Here is a 17,081-nt window from a genome sequence, read left to right on the forward strand (position 1 = left end):
TTCTTACCACAATAAAAAAACATTCTGCTATCATTCCAACAACTCTAATCATAATAGTCATTAGATATGTTATCTGTCCTAATAAATTACCCAATCTAACATTATGAAAATAGACTAAGTAACCCCTAAACATATATCTAAATAACCCACATATGCCATCATCTAAATACCATGGCATGCTGACTAGCACATATACGGTTAATTAGATTAGTATGTCGGTTAATCCAGTGTTTGAACATCTGTCATTATAATTCAACTAGAAGCGATAGGGAATAACTTTTCTTTTTTCAGGAAAAAGAAGGGATGCAACCTTTTTGGTATTTTTGTCTTACCCAGGGATCAAACAAAAATGAAGGACATTTAACGAGGAGATTGAACTCCTAAATAAGCTGAATCTGTGATGCTAACATACCCATTACTGAGTTCTATTTCAGAGCACGAGCCTGGTGATCCGGCAAGCAAGGCCTTCAGCTCCTCACCAGAAGTCTCTTGGCCCCAAGGGTGCTGCGACAGCTTCCTGACTCTGTCAAGCTCTTCTGCAACCTCCCGCATCGACGGCCTCTTCTCGCTCGCCATCTCCAGGCACTGCTTCGCCAGCTCCGCCACCTGCTCGATCAGCTCCATGCTCTGTTCGCCCTTTATTTGCTCGTCCAGTATCTCACCAAGCCTTCTCTCACCCATCGCCAGGAGGAAATGCGCCGAGAGGTTTATCTCCTCCTCGAGTGGAGCCTGCAGGTTCATCGCCTTCCTGCACGTGAGCAGCTCCAGGAGCACGACGCCGAAGCTGTACACGTCGCTCTTGCTCGTCAGCTTGGAGGTCTGCATGTACTCCGGGTCGAGGTAGCCGTACGTCCCCTGCACGAGCGTGACGAATTGCGCCTCATCCGTCGGGGCCAGCGCCGAGGCTCCGAAGTCGGAAACCTTGGCGGCGAGGCCCTCGTCGATCAGGATGTTGGGCGACTTCACGTCGCCGTGGATGATGGGCGGCGAGGCCCAGGAGTGGAGGTAGGCGAGCGCCTCGGCGGTCTCGTGCGCGATCTTCAGGCGCGTCGCGAAGGAGACGCGCGCTCCGCTGCTGTGGTGCCGGCGGTCATGGATGAGCTCGTGCAGCGTGCCGTTGGGAACGAACTCGTAGACGAGCATGGGCACCTCCACCTCGAGGCAGCAGCCGTAGAGCTTGACGACGTTCCGGTGGTTGACCTGCGACAGGATGAGCATCTCCTTGCCGAACTCCTTCTCCTTCCTCTCGCTCACAAGCTTGCACTTCTTGACGGCCATCAGCCTCTTGTCCTTGAGAGCTCCCTTGTACACGGTGCCGTTCCCTCCCTTGCCGAGCACATTGCGCTCGTCGAAATTGCCGGTCGCCTCCTCGAGCTCTTCCTTGGTGAACAACGTGAAGGACAGACCTTGCTTTGACTTCATTTCCTCGAACAGCAGCAGGCCTCCGTGCTGCTTGAAGTACCTCTGTTTCACAGCCGCGAGTCTCCTCCTCTGGTGGATCATGTATGCACACGACAGGGTGATTACTAGTACAACTAGGCCGATGCTAGTGCCTGCAGCAAGGTCACATGAACATGATCAGACGCAGCTGAGGAAATGAAAAAAAAAGGCAACTGAATTCAGGCAACAATGGAGGGATTCATGAAAGTACCAACTGCCATGCGCACTCCAAGTTGAGATTTCTTGGCCTCGCACGTGCCATTGTACGCGTTGCCCGTTGTCTTGTCAGGGCAGGAACAGAGGAATCCTCCAGCAGTGTTGACACAGGTTCCAGGAACAGAGCAGGGGTACTTGAATCTTGCGTCATCGCATTCGTTAACGTCTGCAAACCAAAGGCCAAACAATGACGATTTGATAAAGTCCATCGATCATCAGAAATTCAGAATCTGAAAGGAATTGAAGAACGGACGGACCTTGGCAGCCGTCAGGGACGTAGGGGTTGCCGTCGTACCCCCGGGAGCAGTTGCAGAGATAGCCGGGCCCGTTGCTCGAGTCCACGCACTCGCTGTTGCCGCTGGCGCACATGTACCCCGTCGCGTTCCGCGCCGCCTCCGCGCACGTCTCCTTCCCCACCACCCAGTCCAGCACCAGCGGCACCTTCCCGCCGGTGGACTCGACGAAGTCGCCGGTGGTGACGTAGGTGGTCTGGAAGCTGAACGCGGTGGCCTCCATCAGGACGGCGTAGCTGCACCGGCTGAAGCCCGTGATGTTGGAGGTGTTGAACTTGTGCTCGAACAGCGTCTGGTACGTGTTGATGCCCCGGGGGATGGCCGCCTCGCAGCAGCCCATGCCCGAGCACGAGCCGTTCTCCAGCTGCCCCGCGCTGGGGCAGGTGGCCATGCACCCGGTCATGTACTCCTTCCCGGTGTTGACGGACCGCACGTAGGCGAAGGAGTTGCAGCCGACGACGACGAGCCGGTTCGCCTCGACGGAGAGGCGGAACTGCGAGTCGGAGAGGTCGACCCAGGGCTGGGTCTCGTCGTCCATGGACCGGGACGCGGGGTCGTAGCACCAGGGCACGATGTCGTTGCGGATGCGCGCCTGGCCGCGGCGCAGGGAGACGCCGAGGACCTCCACCGCCTCGCCGCTGAAGGTCTGGTAGGTGCCCGAGCGGGTGAGGTTGCAGGTGAAGCCGAAGGTGATGTCGCCTTGGCCCGTGTCGTGGTAGCAGCCGGGGCCGATGCCGAACGGGTAAGGGATCTCCATGTCGCCGCACCGGCGCTGGCAAGAGGCTGGTGGGTTAGGTGTTCCGGCCGCTGCAGGCCGTGCCGAGACGAGCACGGCCATGATCAGTGCAAGGAACCTCATCTGATCGCGCCTTCCTCTTCTTGCAGGAGCAGCTAGCGGCCTAGCGCCTAGCGGTGGGGGTGCGCTGCTGGGCTGCTTTGGTTGCCTCGTGGTTGGTTATGCCGGTAGGTTTGCTAGCTCCGTCACCATTGTTTTTCATTTAAGGTCTTGTTTGTATGCAAAATTAAAAATTCCAAAAATATCTTGCAGCATATTAAATTTAGATAAAATAAAAAACTAATTTCATAGATTGATTGTAAATTACGAGAAAAATCTAATTAGTCTAATTATGCTATGATTAGACAATAAATTACTACAGTAAAACTACAGTAACACATGTGCTAATGATGGATTACTTAGTCTTAATAAATTCATCTCGTAGTTTACAGATGAGTTCTGTAATTAGTTTTGTGATTAGTTTATATTTAATACTTAAAATGTGCAAAGATTCCATTTCAAAAGCTTTACACGGGGTATCTAAACGAGACATAAGGCCAGTCTCAGTGGGAGTGTCATCGACACAGTTAAGACTAGAAACTTGAGAACTGTACTAGTGTAGTGTCATGGTAATGACACTACTCTCACATTTCATGATACTCATCTCTCATCTCTTCTCATACTATTGGTACATGTTAGCAAATTTAATGTCCATAATACTCCTATAACACTCCACTGATATTAGCCTAAGTCGCACGCGATCACAAGATCGATCAGACAGGGTCAGAAGAAGGATCAACATCGGTGCTGCAGGGATAATGCAAGGCGCATTGACTAAGGTGTGAAATGCAAATAAAGACCCCTTTAGCATGAATGGATGATGTCTTAATCACTGCAATAGCTTGATCATTAAGCCTTTATTACTACATGTGAAATGGAGCCAAAGTCAGGTGGGAGAAAGATGGGAAAAATAAAATACGCCTTCTTGATAGTGACGGTTAATAATTTGAAACGGAGGGCATACGCAACTTGTTAGTTAAAGAAAACAACCTGCCCGCAGGTAGGAGATTGACCGTACCCAACCACATCAGAGAATACTTGGTTCCCATTAGCACATTGAAAGAGTGTCGTGCAAGCGCCTTCAATGACTTCCACCAGTTTCATATGGATTTATTCACGTATGGATTCATTGATCAGTTTTTATAAACCTATACTCCCTCCGTACCTATAAAACTTGACGTTTTGGACAAGACTTGGGTCAAACATTGGGAATATAAATCATCAATAACTTTTAAGTTGCTGAGTTTGCAAATATGAAAATTATATGAATAGATTTGTCTTGAAAAATATTTTCATAAAAATATACATATACCACTTTTTCATAAATATTTTTATAATAACAAGTGGTCAAAGTTGTGTTTTGGAGACCGTGTCGTTGTCCTAAACGTCAAGTTTTATGGGTACGGAGGGAGTATTCTACATCGAGAGGGCTCTCGATTTAGCGTATCGTGAGAGCCCCCGATTTGGAAAGCAGACGAGGAGCGCACGTTTGGTCGGAAGACAAAAGAAGAAAAAAAAGAGAAGCAACAAAGGGCTCAAGGAAGTAACACCACTGAGTTAAGCTTATTGGATTCCGATTATCTCTTCTGGCTCCAGTAGGAGGTGGGCGGAGCGGTCGGTGGCGAGGTTGCCGCCGGCCGAGGGCGACGGAGGCCAAAGGGGGAGAAGAAGGATTGATTTAGGGTTTCAGGGTTTGGGGGGTTTTCATAGCCACAAGTTTAGAGGGATGGCTGGAGCGGCCGCCGGACCGGCGGCGGCGGTGGTTTGTGGGCGGTGAGGCTGGATGCGATGGCACCGCTGGACGGGTGGGAGGGAGGGAGGGGGACGCTGGTTGGGTGGTGCTGGGGCGGGGGCAACTGGTGGAAGCAGACTGGGTGGGGGAGGGGGAAGGGGAAGAAGATAGATCCATTTTTATTTTTTTCGCTGCTTATTGGGAGAGTGTGGAAGCCTCCTTTTATAAATTAACAAGTTCCCGGTTTCACTACTTGTCACTTTGATCTATCTGACAAAGTTTGAAAGTGGAACAAATAAAATATCACCTTTTTACATATAAATAATGTCATCAATTTTATTTCTGTACGCAACATCAGCTCAACGACCGTTCGAGGTGGTCATCACGAGTTTGCTAATGACAGGTCAGAGGTGTCACCTAGTCACACTCCATTGACAGCGGAGCCTTCGATGGGATAGGTGGAACCATCGTAATTCGGAAAGCTGAGTGGAAAAGGAATCGGAAAGAGCGAATAAATCAGGTGAGATTATGAGAAACAAGACTTCGCATGCCTCGTTGTTATTCCCTGCGCCTCACGCAGTCACGCTGCTGTTCTATTCACATTTGCCTTTCGGTTCAGGTAGCCGCTGAGGCGAGAAGCGAAGGGTTTTGATGATAATTTATTCACATCAGTACCAGACACTAAAATTTTCATACAAAAATGTATACAAATATTTATCTGGCACCTCACTGGTAATCAATTGTCATAAATACACAAAAATACCTCGCTTCTGTGATTAATTGTTACTGTATTATTATGGAGAAGTGGAGGAGCCAATTACATGTAGATGGATAAAAATACACGATGGTTTTAAATAATTAGAACCCTATGGAGGAAGCCATGTAGATGTAGATATAGTACTAGCGTCAAGCAGGCCATCGTGCGATTCTAGGAAGAGTAAAATTAATAATACGATCGATTATTGTTCATAAGAATCCTTGCAACCTACCTCTTAGCCACTCATATAATAATTAGTTCTTCATCATTAATATATGCTACACTTATTTCTCTCACAAAGTTTCTTGGTTTTTGTATTGAAGTTGGCTCTTCCCCACCTCAGCATTCAGTCTGATTACATTTTGTTATGATTACAGCTTGTTATGATACTTGCTCTGATGTATAGATGGCCATTCAGGCCCCCCGGCCCGGTCCTAGCACGGGCCCGCTCTTTCCCGGGCCGTGCCTAGCCCAGCCCTATATCCTAGCGGGTCGTGCTGTGCTAGCCCACGGGCTCCCCCAATGGCCCAGGCACGGGCCCATGGGCCTATTTCGTGCCGGGCTAGCCCGAGATAGCCCGGCCCTATAGCAGAGGTTGGGCCGCCCGAAGCCCATCGGAGATGGAGGGGAAGGGAAGAGGCCGACTATGGAGGGCTGGAGGCAGAGGTGAGGAGCCAAGGCGAGGAGGAGGCGGCGACCGGCGGGGGCGGAGACGAGGAGGCGGTGGTCGGCAGAATGGAGATGAGGAGGAGGCGGCCGGCGATGTGGAGCCGAGGAGGCGGCGACCGGCGAGGCAGAGACGCTGGGTATGTCACCAGGGGGGTCGTTGTGCGAACGGGGTCGGGAGTTAGGGTTTGGGGGACGCTGGGTAGACCTTTGGACTCTACTTAAACTAAATTAAACACTAGTCAAACTAAATTAAACATTAAACGAATATAACTTTACGTTTTTCGCATGCCATCTTCCTTCACGGCACCTCGGCTTTGATGTCCTGCAGGCCATCGCTGTGTTCGCTTGACTTGTCAGCCAACCAGCCAGCAGTGATGTTCTCTCATACTAAATTAGCACCAGCCACCAGTTACCAGCCAATCAGCAGTATTGTTCTTTCATAACAAATCAGCACCAGCCATCAATCACAGTCAAACTAACACAGCTCATGTTTCGCTGGCACCCCATACTGTGAAAAGGCGGCCGGACGCCCGCACACATCACTGGGCCCGGGGAGCTGCACACAGGCAGCAGCCCGGCAGCGGCACCAGAGCGCGCGGCGCGGTGGTAGGCTGGTGCCACTGGAACCCGTACTGTGCATCTGTGCTTGCCAGCGACGCTCGATCCCTCCCGTTGCTTCACCTTCCTGCAAAAGGGTTGAGGCTCCAAAACCCCACGTACAGCTGAGAAACATAAGAGCACCCGCAGTGTGGTGAAAAAGCAATGCTTGGATAGGAAAGAGAAGATTCGAGCATCAATTTTGCCACTGCACAAATCGATGCTGAGTTTGAAAATCCCCGCACCGATGCTTGTTCAGTCCTCGATGCTGAGTGGCCAGAAGTGGGCAGAATATTTTTTTTTGAAGATTAAGTACCTTACCAACTCAGTCTGTGCATTGTGTGATTCAAAAGCTATAACACAGTTGAGTAAAAATCTCGTATTTTATTGAGAGGCGGGACATACGATACTTTTGCGCATCGAAAGCTCAATGCTACAGTGAAAAATTGAGGAATGTTGAGTACTCTATTCTACTTGTGATGAGTAAATTATCAACCGTGCGGTATGATCATGCGCTTGGTCATTGGATTGCAGGTACACGGGCGTCGAGTGTCGACGGAGAGTTGCCGTGGAGGAGCTCGGTCCGGGCGGCAGCTGTGGCGTCTATTCCTGGATCGAGGGCGCAAGCGGTGACGGAAGGCGGGTTTCTTGGTTTGCGCCACAAAACCAAGGAGGCGGACGGCGGTTGAAGACGCCAAGTCGTGGAGGCACGGGCGTCGGTCTCGGGACTGACGGAGGCGATGGGCGTCGACGGCGTCTAGGGCCTCGCTGAGGGCGAGGAGGTGACGGGCGTCGGGCGGCGTCTAGGGCCGTCAGAAGGCCGAGGCGGGAACGGCGTCTAGGGCCACGAGGTGGAGGCGGGAATCTTCCCGCGTGTGAAGTTTTGACGTTTTTCTCAAAACCGGCCACCTACCCAGGTTTCGCGAACCCTCCAAAACCGCGGACCAGAACTTCGTCGATGTGGAGGCATCGCAGCAAAGACTTCGAGTCGAAGAAAGAAACTCCGCCGTCGATTGAGTCTGTACAGCGGGCTGCTGCAGACCCGACCAGTCTGACCGGTCCCATGGACCGGTCTGACCGGTCTGGCCGCAGCAGCCGGGTATTTAAGCCCCCCTCACATGTTCGTGGGGGTAGAGCCTCTTGAGTCCTTTTCTGTTTACTCCTTCTCCTTCCTCGTGCTCTAGGTCAGGGCCAAGGTCTCCAACGCAAAAGAGGGTTAGGTTATAGCTAATCACTCAAATCTAGAGGGTGGATGATGGGCGGATGGCTCTAGCCTTTGTATAGGTGAATTCCTCTTAGATTAAGGAATGAAATTCGTTTGAAATTCACCTTTGTGTACTGATTCCTCGTCCTCTCCCTCCTCTCTTGCGTTTTGGATTCAATTCTCCTCTTTTGGTGTGTTTTGTGTTCGGAGGAGACAAACCTTTGAATTCGTAGTTTGATGGACTCTTTGTGACGATTCTAAACCTTCTAGCCTAGTGCTAAATCTACTGGAATCGAGAGTTCTCACGAATTGGAGTTTTTTGGTTCTTGAGAAAATCCCAATCCTCTTTGATATTCCCTTGATTACTCAAGATCTGTTAATCTTTTGGGAAAGTTCTTTTGGGGATATGTTCACGGGGTAGATGCGAAGCTATCCTCCAAGTTTCGTTGGATTTGGACTTCGTTAGCTCGAGATTTGCCATTTGAAGCTTTGTTTGCGATCTGTCTGGGCGCAACCGGTCTGACCGGTCTCTGAAACCGGTCTGACCGGTCTGGATTTTCGAATTCCAGCCAGACCGGTCTGAGCAAGCGGTCAGACCGGTCCGACTCAGCAGAGCTACAGTTTGGCAAGTTTTTTTGTTTTGCTTCCGCGCAGCTTCCTAGGGTTTTTCGCTAGGAGATAGCTAATCCATAGCTACTCTCTCATATCCTAGGTTCGAGGGTTTGTGGTGAATTTTGGGATATAGGCCGACGGATTGAATTTCTGAAGAAATTTAGATTGGCTCCCATTCACCCCCCTCTGGTCGTCAGTTTCGGTCCCTCAATTAGTATCAGAGCTTGGTTGAGGTTTTCAGCACCTTAACCGGTTCGAAAACCACTTGGCGACCATGGCGAGTCTTGGGAAGATCCCGGTGTTTTCCGGCGAGGACTATACCTACTGGAAGGTTCGCGTGAGAGCCTTCTTCAGAGCATGGGAGCCGAGGTCTTGGATGTTACCAAGAACCAGGCTTACGTGGTGCTTGCCGCTCGGGTCACTCCTCTTCAAGTGACCGAGCACGAGGCTAACGCCAAGGCTGTCAATGCCTTGTTCGCTGGAGTTTCTCGTGCGGAGTTCTCACACGTCCAGGCTTTTCAGGAAGCCCACAAGATTTGGACGTGCCTTGAGAACTACCACCAGGGCACACCTCAGGTCAAGGCCAGACTGTTCGAGACTCACCGGCGTGAGTACGAGAACTTCACACAGGAACCGGGTGAGAGCATTGACTTGATATTCAGTCGTTTTCAGTCGATTGTGAACAAAGTCAATACGAACAGATCTGCTGATGCCCTTGAGTACACAGAGCACGAGAAGGCCCTCAAGTTGCTCTACGCACTTGACCGCTCTGTGTGGGATCTCAAGGTGAACACCATCATTGAGTCTGCTGGCTATGAGACTGACGGTGAACGAGCTTTTCAGCAAGCTCAAGGCCACGGAGGTGGATAACCAGACACGAGCCAAGCTCAATGGTGCCCCTCCTTCCAAGAGCATCGTTCTTGTGACTGGCCCAGGTGGATCGAGCTCTAACGCTAACTCTGCTCTTGGCTTTTCTCTTACCTCTTTGCCTTCTGTTTCAGATGAACAGCTGGAGATGCTGGGCAACGACGACTTGTGCCTCCTCATCAGCAAGTTCCAGCACGTCTACCACAACAGGCAGAGGAAGAAGAACCCCGGGTGCTACAACTACGGCGATTTGAACCACTTCATCGCCGATTGCCCCAAGAAGTCCGACGGTGGCCAGAACAACCACTTCGACTACTACCGCCACCGCGACCGCGACGAGGGAGGCTCCAACAAGGAGCGTCGGCGCCACAAGCACCGCAGTGGTGACTGGGGAGGACGCTTCGACAAGGAGTCGCTCAAGAAGCGCTTCCAGTATAAGGCCAAGAAGCGGGAGAAGGCCTTCCTGGCGCAGCTCAGCGACCTCGACAAGAGCTCCGACACCGACCGCTCTTCTTCACCGACTTCCGACGACGATGACAAGAAGAAGAAGCGGGACAAGGAAGCCACCGGCTTCATCGTCCTGTGCTTGGCGGCCGGTCGGCGCAAGAGTTTCTGCACCATGGCGGGCGAAGCCGATGGTGCACGAGCGTCTTCAGGTGGACATGCTACACCGACGCACGCCAACTCTTCTCCTGGATCCGAGAGTGATTCAGAGGTAAACTCCACGATCGACCTGCTAGATACAAAGGTTAGGGAGTTGTACGCCGCTCTCGACAACCAGAAAAGGCTGCTTAAGGAAGCAGCTAGAGAGCGTAGAAAGCTTAGGGCTGAGCTGGCTTGTGCTAGGGAGAAATCTAGTGAGGATGAGTGTGCTGGCTGCATATCTCACATGAACGATTTTGTTGCTCTCCGTGCCAAGCATGATGAGAACGTCACGAACTTAGATGTTGCTAAGACTTCGCTTGCTGACGTGTCTCATGAGCTCGCTAAGGCCAAGCATGAACTAGAACTGGTTAAGGACACTCCTATTGTTAGCGATGTGCTTGAATGTGATGAGTGTCCTATCTTTAAGTCCAATCTAGCTTCGTTGCAGTCCAAGTTTGCTACTATTGTGTGCGAGCTAGAGGAGCTTAGGTCTAGACCTGTTCTGCTTAGTGCTTGTAAGCTTTGTCCCACGTTTAAGTCGGAGCTAGATGAGAAGAACGCTTTGATCAAGTCTTTTGGGAAGACTAAGGTCATAGAGTCTAGCCCACCTATTGACTGCTCTGTTTGCCCTGGTTTGATTGCTGATCTGGATAGTCTTGCGGTAGAGAAAGCCAACTTAGAGAATGAGAATACCTATCTTAGGGCGATTCTGAGTTGGGTTTCTAGCAGCGAGCCGCAGTTGGGCATGATGATTAAGCAGTTCAAGTGTGGTAACGGGTTTGTGGTCGGTTACTCATACATGAAGTCAGACTTTGACAGGTTGTATGGTAAGATTGGCAAGGCTGCTAGAAACACTGCTAGCACGAGCATGCAGCCTACGCTTGTTGACCCCGCGGATGGTGTGCTTAAAGAACCACCGAAAGCACCTCCGCAGAAGCAGGTTTGGGTTCCAAAGCCCAATGAGCTGAGGAATCCCCTCGACACGCTCCCTGCTGCCGCAGCCCAGGTTGCCCAGAAGAAGGGGGCTGCTCCTCCCCGTCCGCAGGCTAGGCCTCCACCTCCCAAGCGTGAGGTGAGGCACCACTGCGAGTTCTGTGACAGGGAAGGTCACCTGGAGGAGTTTTGCTTCAGGAGGAAGCGGGCTGTGAGGCGAGAGCAGGAGAGACGGAACGCAGACATGTACTCTGCTCGGGTGCATGGTCCTTCTCGGCGTGGTGGTAGGCAAGATGCCAGGGCGCGCCGTGTAGGTGGAGGTCAGGGAGACGGTGGTGCTTACCGTGCTCCAGCGGGTAGTCGCTTTGCCGGCCGTGCTCCTGGTCGTTTTCAGTACGCCTATGGACACGGGACCGAGGCTTTGGAGGAGGTTTTGAGGATCCACGTTTTCCTCGCGGTGGTGTTCGTCAGTCACATGGTAGACGGGACGGGGGATATGCTTTGCTTGGTTTTGCTAACCCTTCTGTAGAGCAAATGGCTTGACACTGGTTTGCTTCTCACTTTGCTAACCCCAGTGTTGAGACATTTGCTCACCCTTTGTCTCACTACTGATGTGCAGGTTGGAGGCTTGGAGAACAGGTGGATCATGAACTCCGGTTGTTCGCGTCACATGACCGGAAATGACAAATGGTTCTCCAGCCTCACCCCGATGCGCTCAAAAGAGTACATTGTGTTCGGGGAAAATGGAAGAGGAAAGTTGCAGGAGATGATGAGCTCAGCACCTCCATCCTTGAAGATGAGGAGGAAGAAGCTGCGGAGGGCGACCCTGAGGCTACCACGCGTGCTGTGGACCTAGTTGCTTCCGCCACGAGCTCAGACGATGACGACGGCCCCGACCCGACTACGTCTACTTCCCGGGGGCCGGTCGAGCAGGTGACTCTGGCTTCACCAGATGTACCTGAGGAGACACCAGATTTGGTTGAGGAGGAGGCGACTTCGACAAGGGAAGCACCGCGACACATTCAACGCCGCCATCCACCTCAACAGATGCTAGGTGATCTCAACGAGCGAGTCACCAGGTCCAAGGTAACAAGTATCGCTGGCTTTTCTCATTCAGCGTTTGTTGCCTCTTTTGAGCCCAAAGATATTGGACACGCTCTTTCTGATTCTAATTGGGTCAATGCCATGCATGAGGAACTTGAAAATTTTGAAAGAAACCAAGTTTGGGTTTTGGTCGAGCCTCCACCTGCTTGTAATCCTATCAGAACGAAGTGGGTTTTCAAAAACAAGCAGGGTGAGGATGAGTTGGTTGTTTGAAACAAGGCTCGTCTTGTTGCCCAGGGGTTTTGCCAGAAAGAGGGTATTGATTTTGAGGAGACTTTTGCCCCTGTTGCTCGTTTGGAAGCTATTCGAATCTTTCTTGCTTTTGCTGCTTCCAAGGGTTTTAAAGTTTTTCAAATGGATGTTAAATCTGCCTTCTTAAATAGTTTCATCGAAGAAGAGGTTTATGTGAAACAACCCCCTGGTTTTGAAAATCCCAAGTTTCCAAATCTTGTTTATAAACTTCAGAAAGCTCTTTACGGTTTGAAACAGGCGCCTAGAGCTTGGTATGATAGACTGAAAACCTTTTTGCTGGCTCAGGGTTTTAAAATGGGATGTGTGGATAAAACTTTGTTCCTCATGCGATCTGGCACTGATTTTTTATTAGTTCAGATATACGTGGATGATATTATCTTTGGTGGCTCTTCTCACGCTCTTGTCTCCAAGTTTTCTGAGCAGATGTCCAGGGAGTTCGAGATGAGCATGATGGGTGAGCTGCAGTTATTCCTCGGGCTGCAGATTAAGCAAACTTCCCAGGGCACGTTCGTTCATCAAGCCAAGTACACCAGGGACTTGCTGCGGAAGTTCGACATGAGCGACTTGTCACCTCAGCCGACTCCGATCAGCACTTCGACGGCGCTTGATGAGGACTTGGACGGTGAGGCGGTGGACCAGAAGGAGTACAGGAGCATGATCGGCTCCCACCTGTACCTGACGGCGACGCGGCCGGACATTCAGTTCGGCGTCTGCCTCTGTGCGCGGTACCAGGCTTCTCCGCGCACCTCCCACAGGCAGGTTGTGAAACGCATCCTCAGGTATCTGAAATTCACCCCTGAATTTGGTCTTTGGTACTCTGCGGATTCTTCTCTGGTGTTGGTGGGCTTTTCTGATGTCGATTTCGGTGGGTGTCGGTTGGATCGCAAGTCGACATCCGGCACTTGTCAATTTCTCGGTACATCTTTGGTGTCTTGGTCCTCTCGCAAACAGGCTAGCGTAGCGCTTTCTTCCACATAAGCTGAGTATGTTGCCGCTGCTAGCTGCTGCTCCCAGATACTTTGGATGAAACAAACCTTGCAGGATTATGGATTGAGTTTTGATAGGGTTCCCATCTTTGTAGACAACATGTCCGCTATTAGCATTGCAAAGAACCATGTCCTACACTCCAGAACCAAACACATAGATATCCGGTTCCATTTCCTGCGAGACAACAATGAGAGAGGACACATAGACCTGATCCATGTCCCTTCAGAGAGGCAAACCGCAGATATCCTCACCAATCCGCTAGAACAGGACACCTTTGCACGCTTGCGAGGGGAGCTTGGGGTTTGTTACCCATTTTGATCGCTGACTTTTCTTTGGTTAGTTTTTGTAGGTCTTGTTTGCTCTTCTCTTTGTTTTCTAGGATTGGTAGTTGCATTGTGCATATGCATTGTACATATTTGCATTTTGCATTGTCTCACTTGCACTAGCATTCTTGTATACATTGCTATGATCTTCTAGTGCCTGCTAGTGTGAGTTGATAAATTTGATCATGTATAGCTTGCTCCACTGTGTATATGACATCATCTGAGTGAAGCTATTTTGATTTAAAAATATGAAAACATGATCACCCTGTCTTGGCTACTAGCATGTTAGGTCGTGTCGATATGCTTTGCTATCTTATTCATGATAGTGTAGCCTTTCGTTCAGCAATTCATACTTGAAATGATCTAAATTTGATAAAATTGCTTGAACTGTTCTTGAAATGGATTGAAAAAATCCAGGTGGGATTGCTTGTCGCACTGATCGAGCTTTCGGGACGGCTCACTTTGCACTTGTGAGAACCCGGGCAAGGCTGTGCATGACTGAAACGAGTGATTTAAGCTTCTGATTGTCTTTTGGCATAGGCTTGGCCTCGTTGCTAAGTAAAGCATGACAAGCTTTCAACCCCTGGCATTACGAATTGCTTGATATAAATTTGGTTGAAAAATGAATGTGTGCAACATGCTTTGGCTGGTTTGGCTCACCTGTATGAGTATGAGTAGCACTGCTTTCTATTCCCTACTTGTTAGTGCTAGATCATGGGTGATGCTTTTATTTCTCCTAAACTGAACTTGCTTAGCTCAAGACTGATTTGATATATCCTGTTGAGTTAGATGCAGGTCTTGTTTATGGATGCACACATGCTTGTGACTAGATGTTGCTCATATCCTTGTATCCCTGAATGCTTTCACTTACACCTCCTGCATTGCATTCATTGCATAGCATCTGTTCAGGGGGAGTTTCAGCCTCAGGGGGAGCTTTAGGTCTTTTTAGACTTGAGTTTCAGCCTCAGGGGGAGCTTTAGGTCTTTTTAGACTTGATGTGTGCATGTGCCAACAAGGGGGAGAATTTTTGGGAGAAGTGATCGAACAAGGGGTTGTTTGATTTTTGATTTTTGAAAAAACTTGTTGTGCACAGGGCTTTGAGAGTGCATCATTTTGGGAGAGTTGCACTTGTGAGAGGGAAAAACTTTGCTTGGGGAGTTTCTGCTTTAGTTTTGGCTCCTGGTTTCCTCGTTTTCCTTCTGCTTCTTACATGACTGCGTCAAGCGTTACCTCTGTCTTTGAGGAGTCATGTTTTGGCTTTTGATCGATTGCGTCAAGCCATTGCCCTTGTCTTAGGGGATCGATCTCTGCTTGAGTAAGTGATTGTTTCTGCTTTTCTGAGCTTTGTGTCACTTGCTTGAGTTCTTCACTTTCTTGTTTATCTTTTTATCACTTCTCTGGTTTCGGGTTGTGTGTTGACAATGCACTCATCAAGGGGGAGATTGAGGAATGTTGAGTACTCTATCCTACTTGTGATGAGTGAATTGTCAACCGTGCGGTATGATCGCGCGCTTGATCATTGGATTGCAGGTACACGGGCGTCGAGTGTCGACGGAGAGTTGCCGTGGAGGAGCTCGGTCCGGGCGGCAGCTGTGGCGTCTATTCCTGGATCGAGGGCGCAAGCGGCGACGGAAGGCGGGTTTCTTGGTTTGCGCCACAAAACCAAGGAGGCGGACGGCGGTTGAAGACGCCAAGTCGTGGAGGCACGGGCGTCGGTCTCGGGACTGACGGAGGCGACGGGCGTCGACGGTGTCTAGGGCCTCGCTGAGGACGAGGAGGTGACGGGCGTCGGGCGGCGTCTAGGGCCGTCAGAAGGCCGAGGCGGGAACGACGTCTAGGGCCACGGCGTGGAGGCGGGAATCTTCCCGCGTGTGAAGTTTTGGTGTTTTTCTCAAAACCGGCAACCTACCCGGGTTTCGCGAACCCTCCAAAACCGCGGACCGGAACTTCGTCGACGTGGCGGCATCGCAGCAAAGACTTCGAGTCGAAGAAAGAAACTCCGCCGTCGATTGAGTCTGTACAGCGGGCTGCTGCAGACCCGACCGGTCTGACCGGTCCCATGGACCGGTATGACCGATCTGGTCGCAGCAGCCGGGTATTTAAGCCCCCCTCACCTGTTCGTGGGGGTAGAGCCTCTTGAGTCCTTTTCTGTTTACTCCTCCTTCCTCGTGCTCTAGGTCAGGGCCAAGGTCTCCAACGCAAAAGAGGGTTAGATTATAGCTAATCACTCAAATCTAGAGGCTGGATGATGGGCGGATGGCTCTAGCCTTTGTATAGGTGAATTCCTCTGAGATTAAGGAATGAAATTCATTTGAAATTCACCTTTGTGTGCTGATTCCTCGTCCTCTCCCTCCTCTCTTGCGTTTTTGATTCAATTCTCCTCTTTTGGTGTGTTTTGTGTTCGGAGGAGACAAACCTTTGAATTCGTGGTTTGATGGACTCTTTGTGACGATTCTAAACCTTCTAGCCTAGTGCTAAATCTACTGGAATCGAGAGTTCTCACGAATTGGAGTTTTTTGGTTCTTGAGAAAACCCCAATCCTCTTTGATATTCCCTTGATTACTCAAGATCTGTTAATCTTTTGGGAAAGTTCTTTTGGGGATATGTTCACGGGGTAGATGCGAAGCTATCCTCCAAGTTTCGTTAGATTTGAACTTCGTTAGCTCGAGATTTGCCATTTGAAGCTTTGTTTGCGATGTGTCTGGGCGCAACCGGTCTGACCGGTCTTTGAAACCGGTCTGACCGGTCTGGATTTTCGAATTCCAGCCAGACCGGTCTGACCGGTCTAAGCAAACGGTCAGACCGGTCCGACTCTGCAGAGCTGCAGTTTGGCAAGTTTTTTTGTTTTGCTTCCGTGCAGCTTCCTAGTGTTTTTCGCTAGGAGATAGCTAATCCATAGCTACTCTCTCATATCCTAGGTTCGAGGGTTTGTGGTGAATTTTGGGATATAGGCCGACGGATTGAATTTCTGAAGAAATTTAGATCGGCTCCCATTCACCCCCTCTCTGGTCTCTAGTTTCGGTCCCTCAAAAATAGATTGAAGCATCGTTGCTCTTTGTCAGTAAGGTGATGTTTCAAACCTCGGTTATACTGTGGATACCCTGAGAAGTCAAAATGACACCATCCAGGGACATTTTCTTCAATAGGACACCCACAGTGTGGTGGGAAAGTGATGCCCAGTTTTTCTCTCTCTTGTTTGGGGCATTCTTTTTCCCATTGCAGCACCCGATGCTCAGTTTAAAAAATCAAGCATCGGGAGCAGTACTATCACGAATGCTCACTCTTTCCAATCAATAAAATAATATTATCCAATTACATGGCCGTTGGGCTCACCACGCGAATGATGCGGTGGCAGAAGAGGTGGTTGGGTCCAGTTTATTTTTTTACTTCGACACTGGCCCCACAGCCTTTTCGGCACCGACGCCTGCACACTGCAGCACAAAATGTTTCGAAGCCTCATCAGTGAAATGACATTTTAAGCCTCGACTACACTGCGGATTAGGAAAGCCACTTAGCTTCTGCCCTTGTTTGAACTCTCGCTGATGAAAGGTTCTTCTATTTGCTTTTTCCCAAATGTACCATCAAAAGGAAATTGATAGGCCGTCAAGGAGCATG

The 17,081-nt window shown here is 50.2% G+C and overlaps 1 protein-coding gene across 1 annotated transcript; it reads right to left on the reverse strand.

The window, feature by feature from the left end:
• Positions 1 to 257: 257 nt before the first annotated feature.
• On the reverse strand, positions 258 to 2,928 carry LOC120679420 (putative wall-associated receptor kinase-like 16). The gene is made up of 3 exons (XM_039961004.1): positions 1,914 to 2,928; positions 1,652 to 1,822; positions 258 to 1,553 (listed from the first exon to the last, which is right to left on the reverse strand). Exons 1-3 carry the CDS (start codon positions 2,806 to 2,808, stop codon positions 361 to 363), a joined length of 2,259 nt encoding a protein of 752 aa, XP_039816938.1. The 5' UTR covers positions 2,809 to 2,928; the 3' UTR covers positions 258 to 360.
• Positions 2,929 to 17,081: the final 14,153 nt, after the last annotated feature.

Source organism: Panicum virgatum, chromosome 6N, assembly GCF_016808335.1.
Source record: "Panicum virgatum strain AP13 chromosome 6N, P.virgatum_v5, whole genome shotgun sequence".
Classification (NCBI taxonomy): domain Eukaryota; kingdom Viridiplantae; phylum Streptophyta; class Magnoliopsida; order Poales; family Poaceae; genus Panicum; species Panicum virgatum.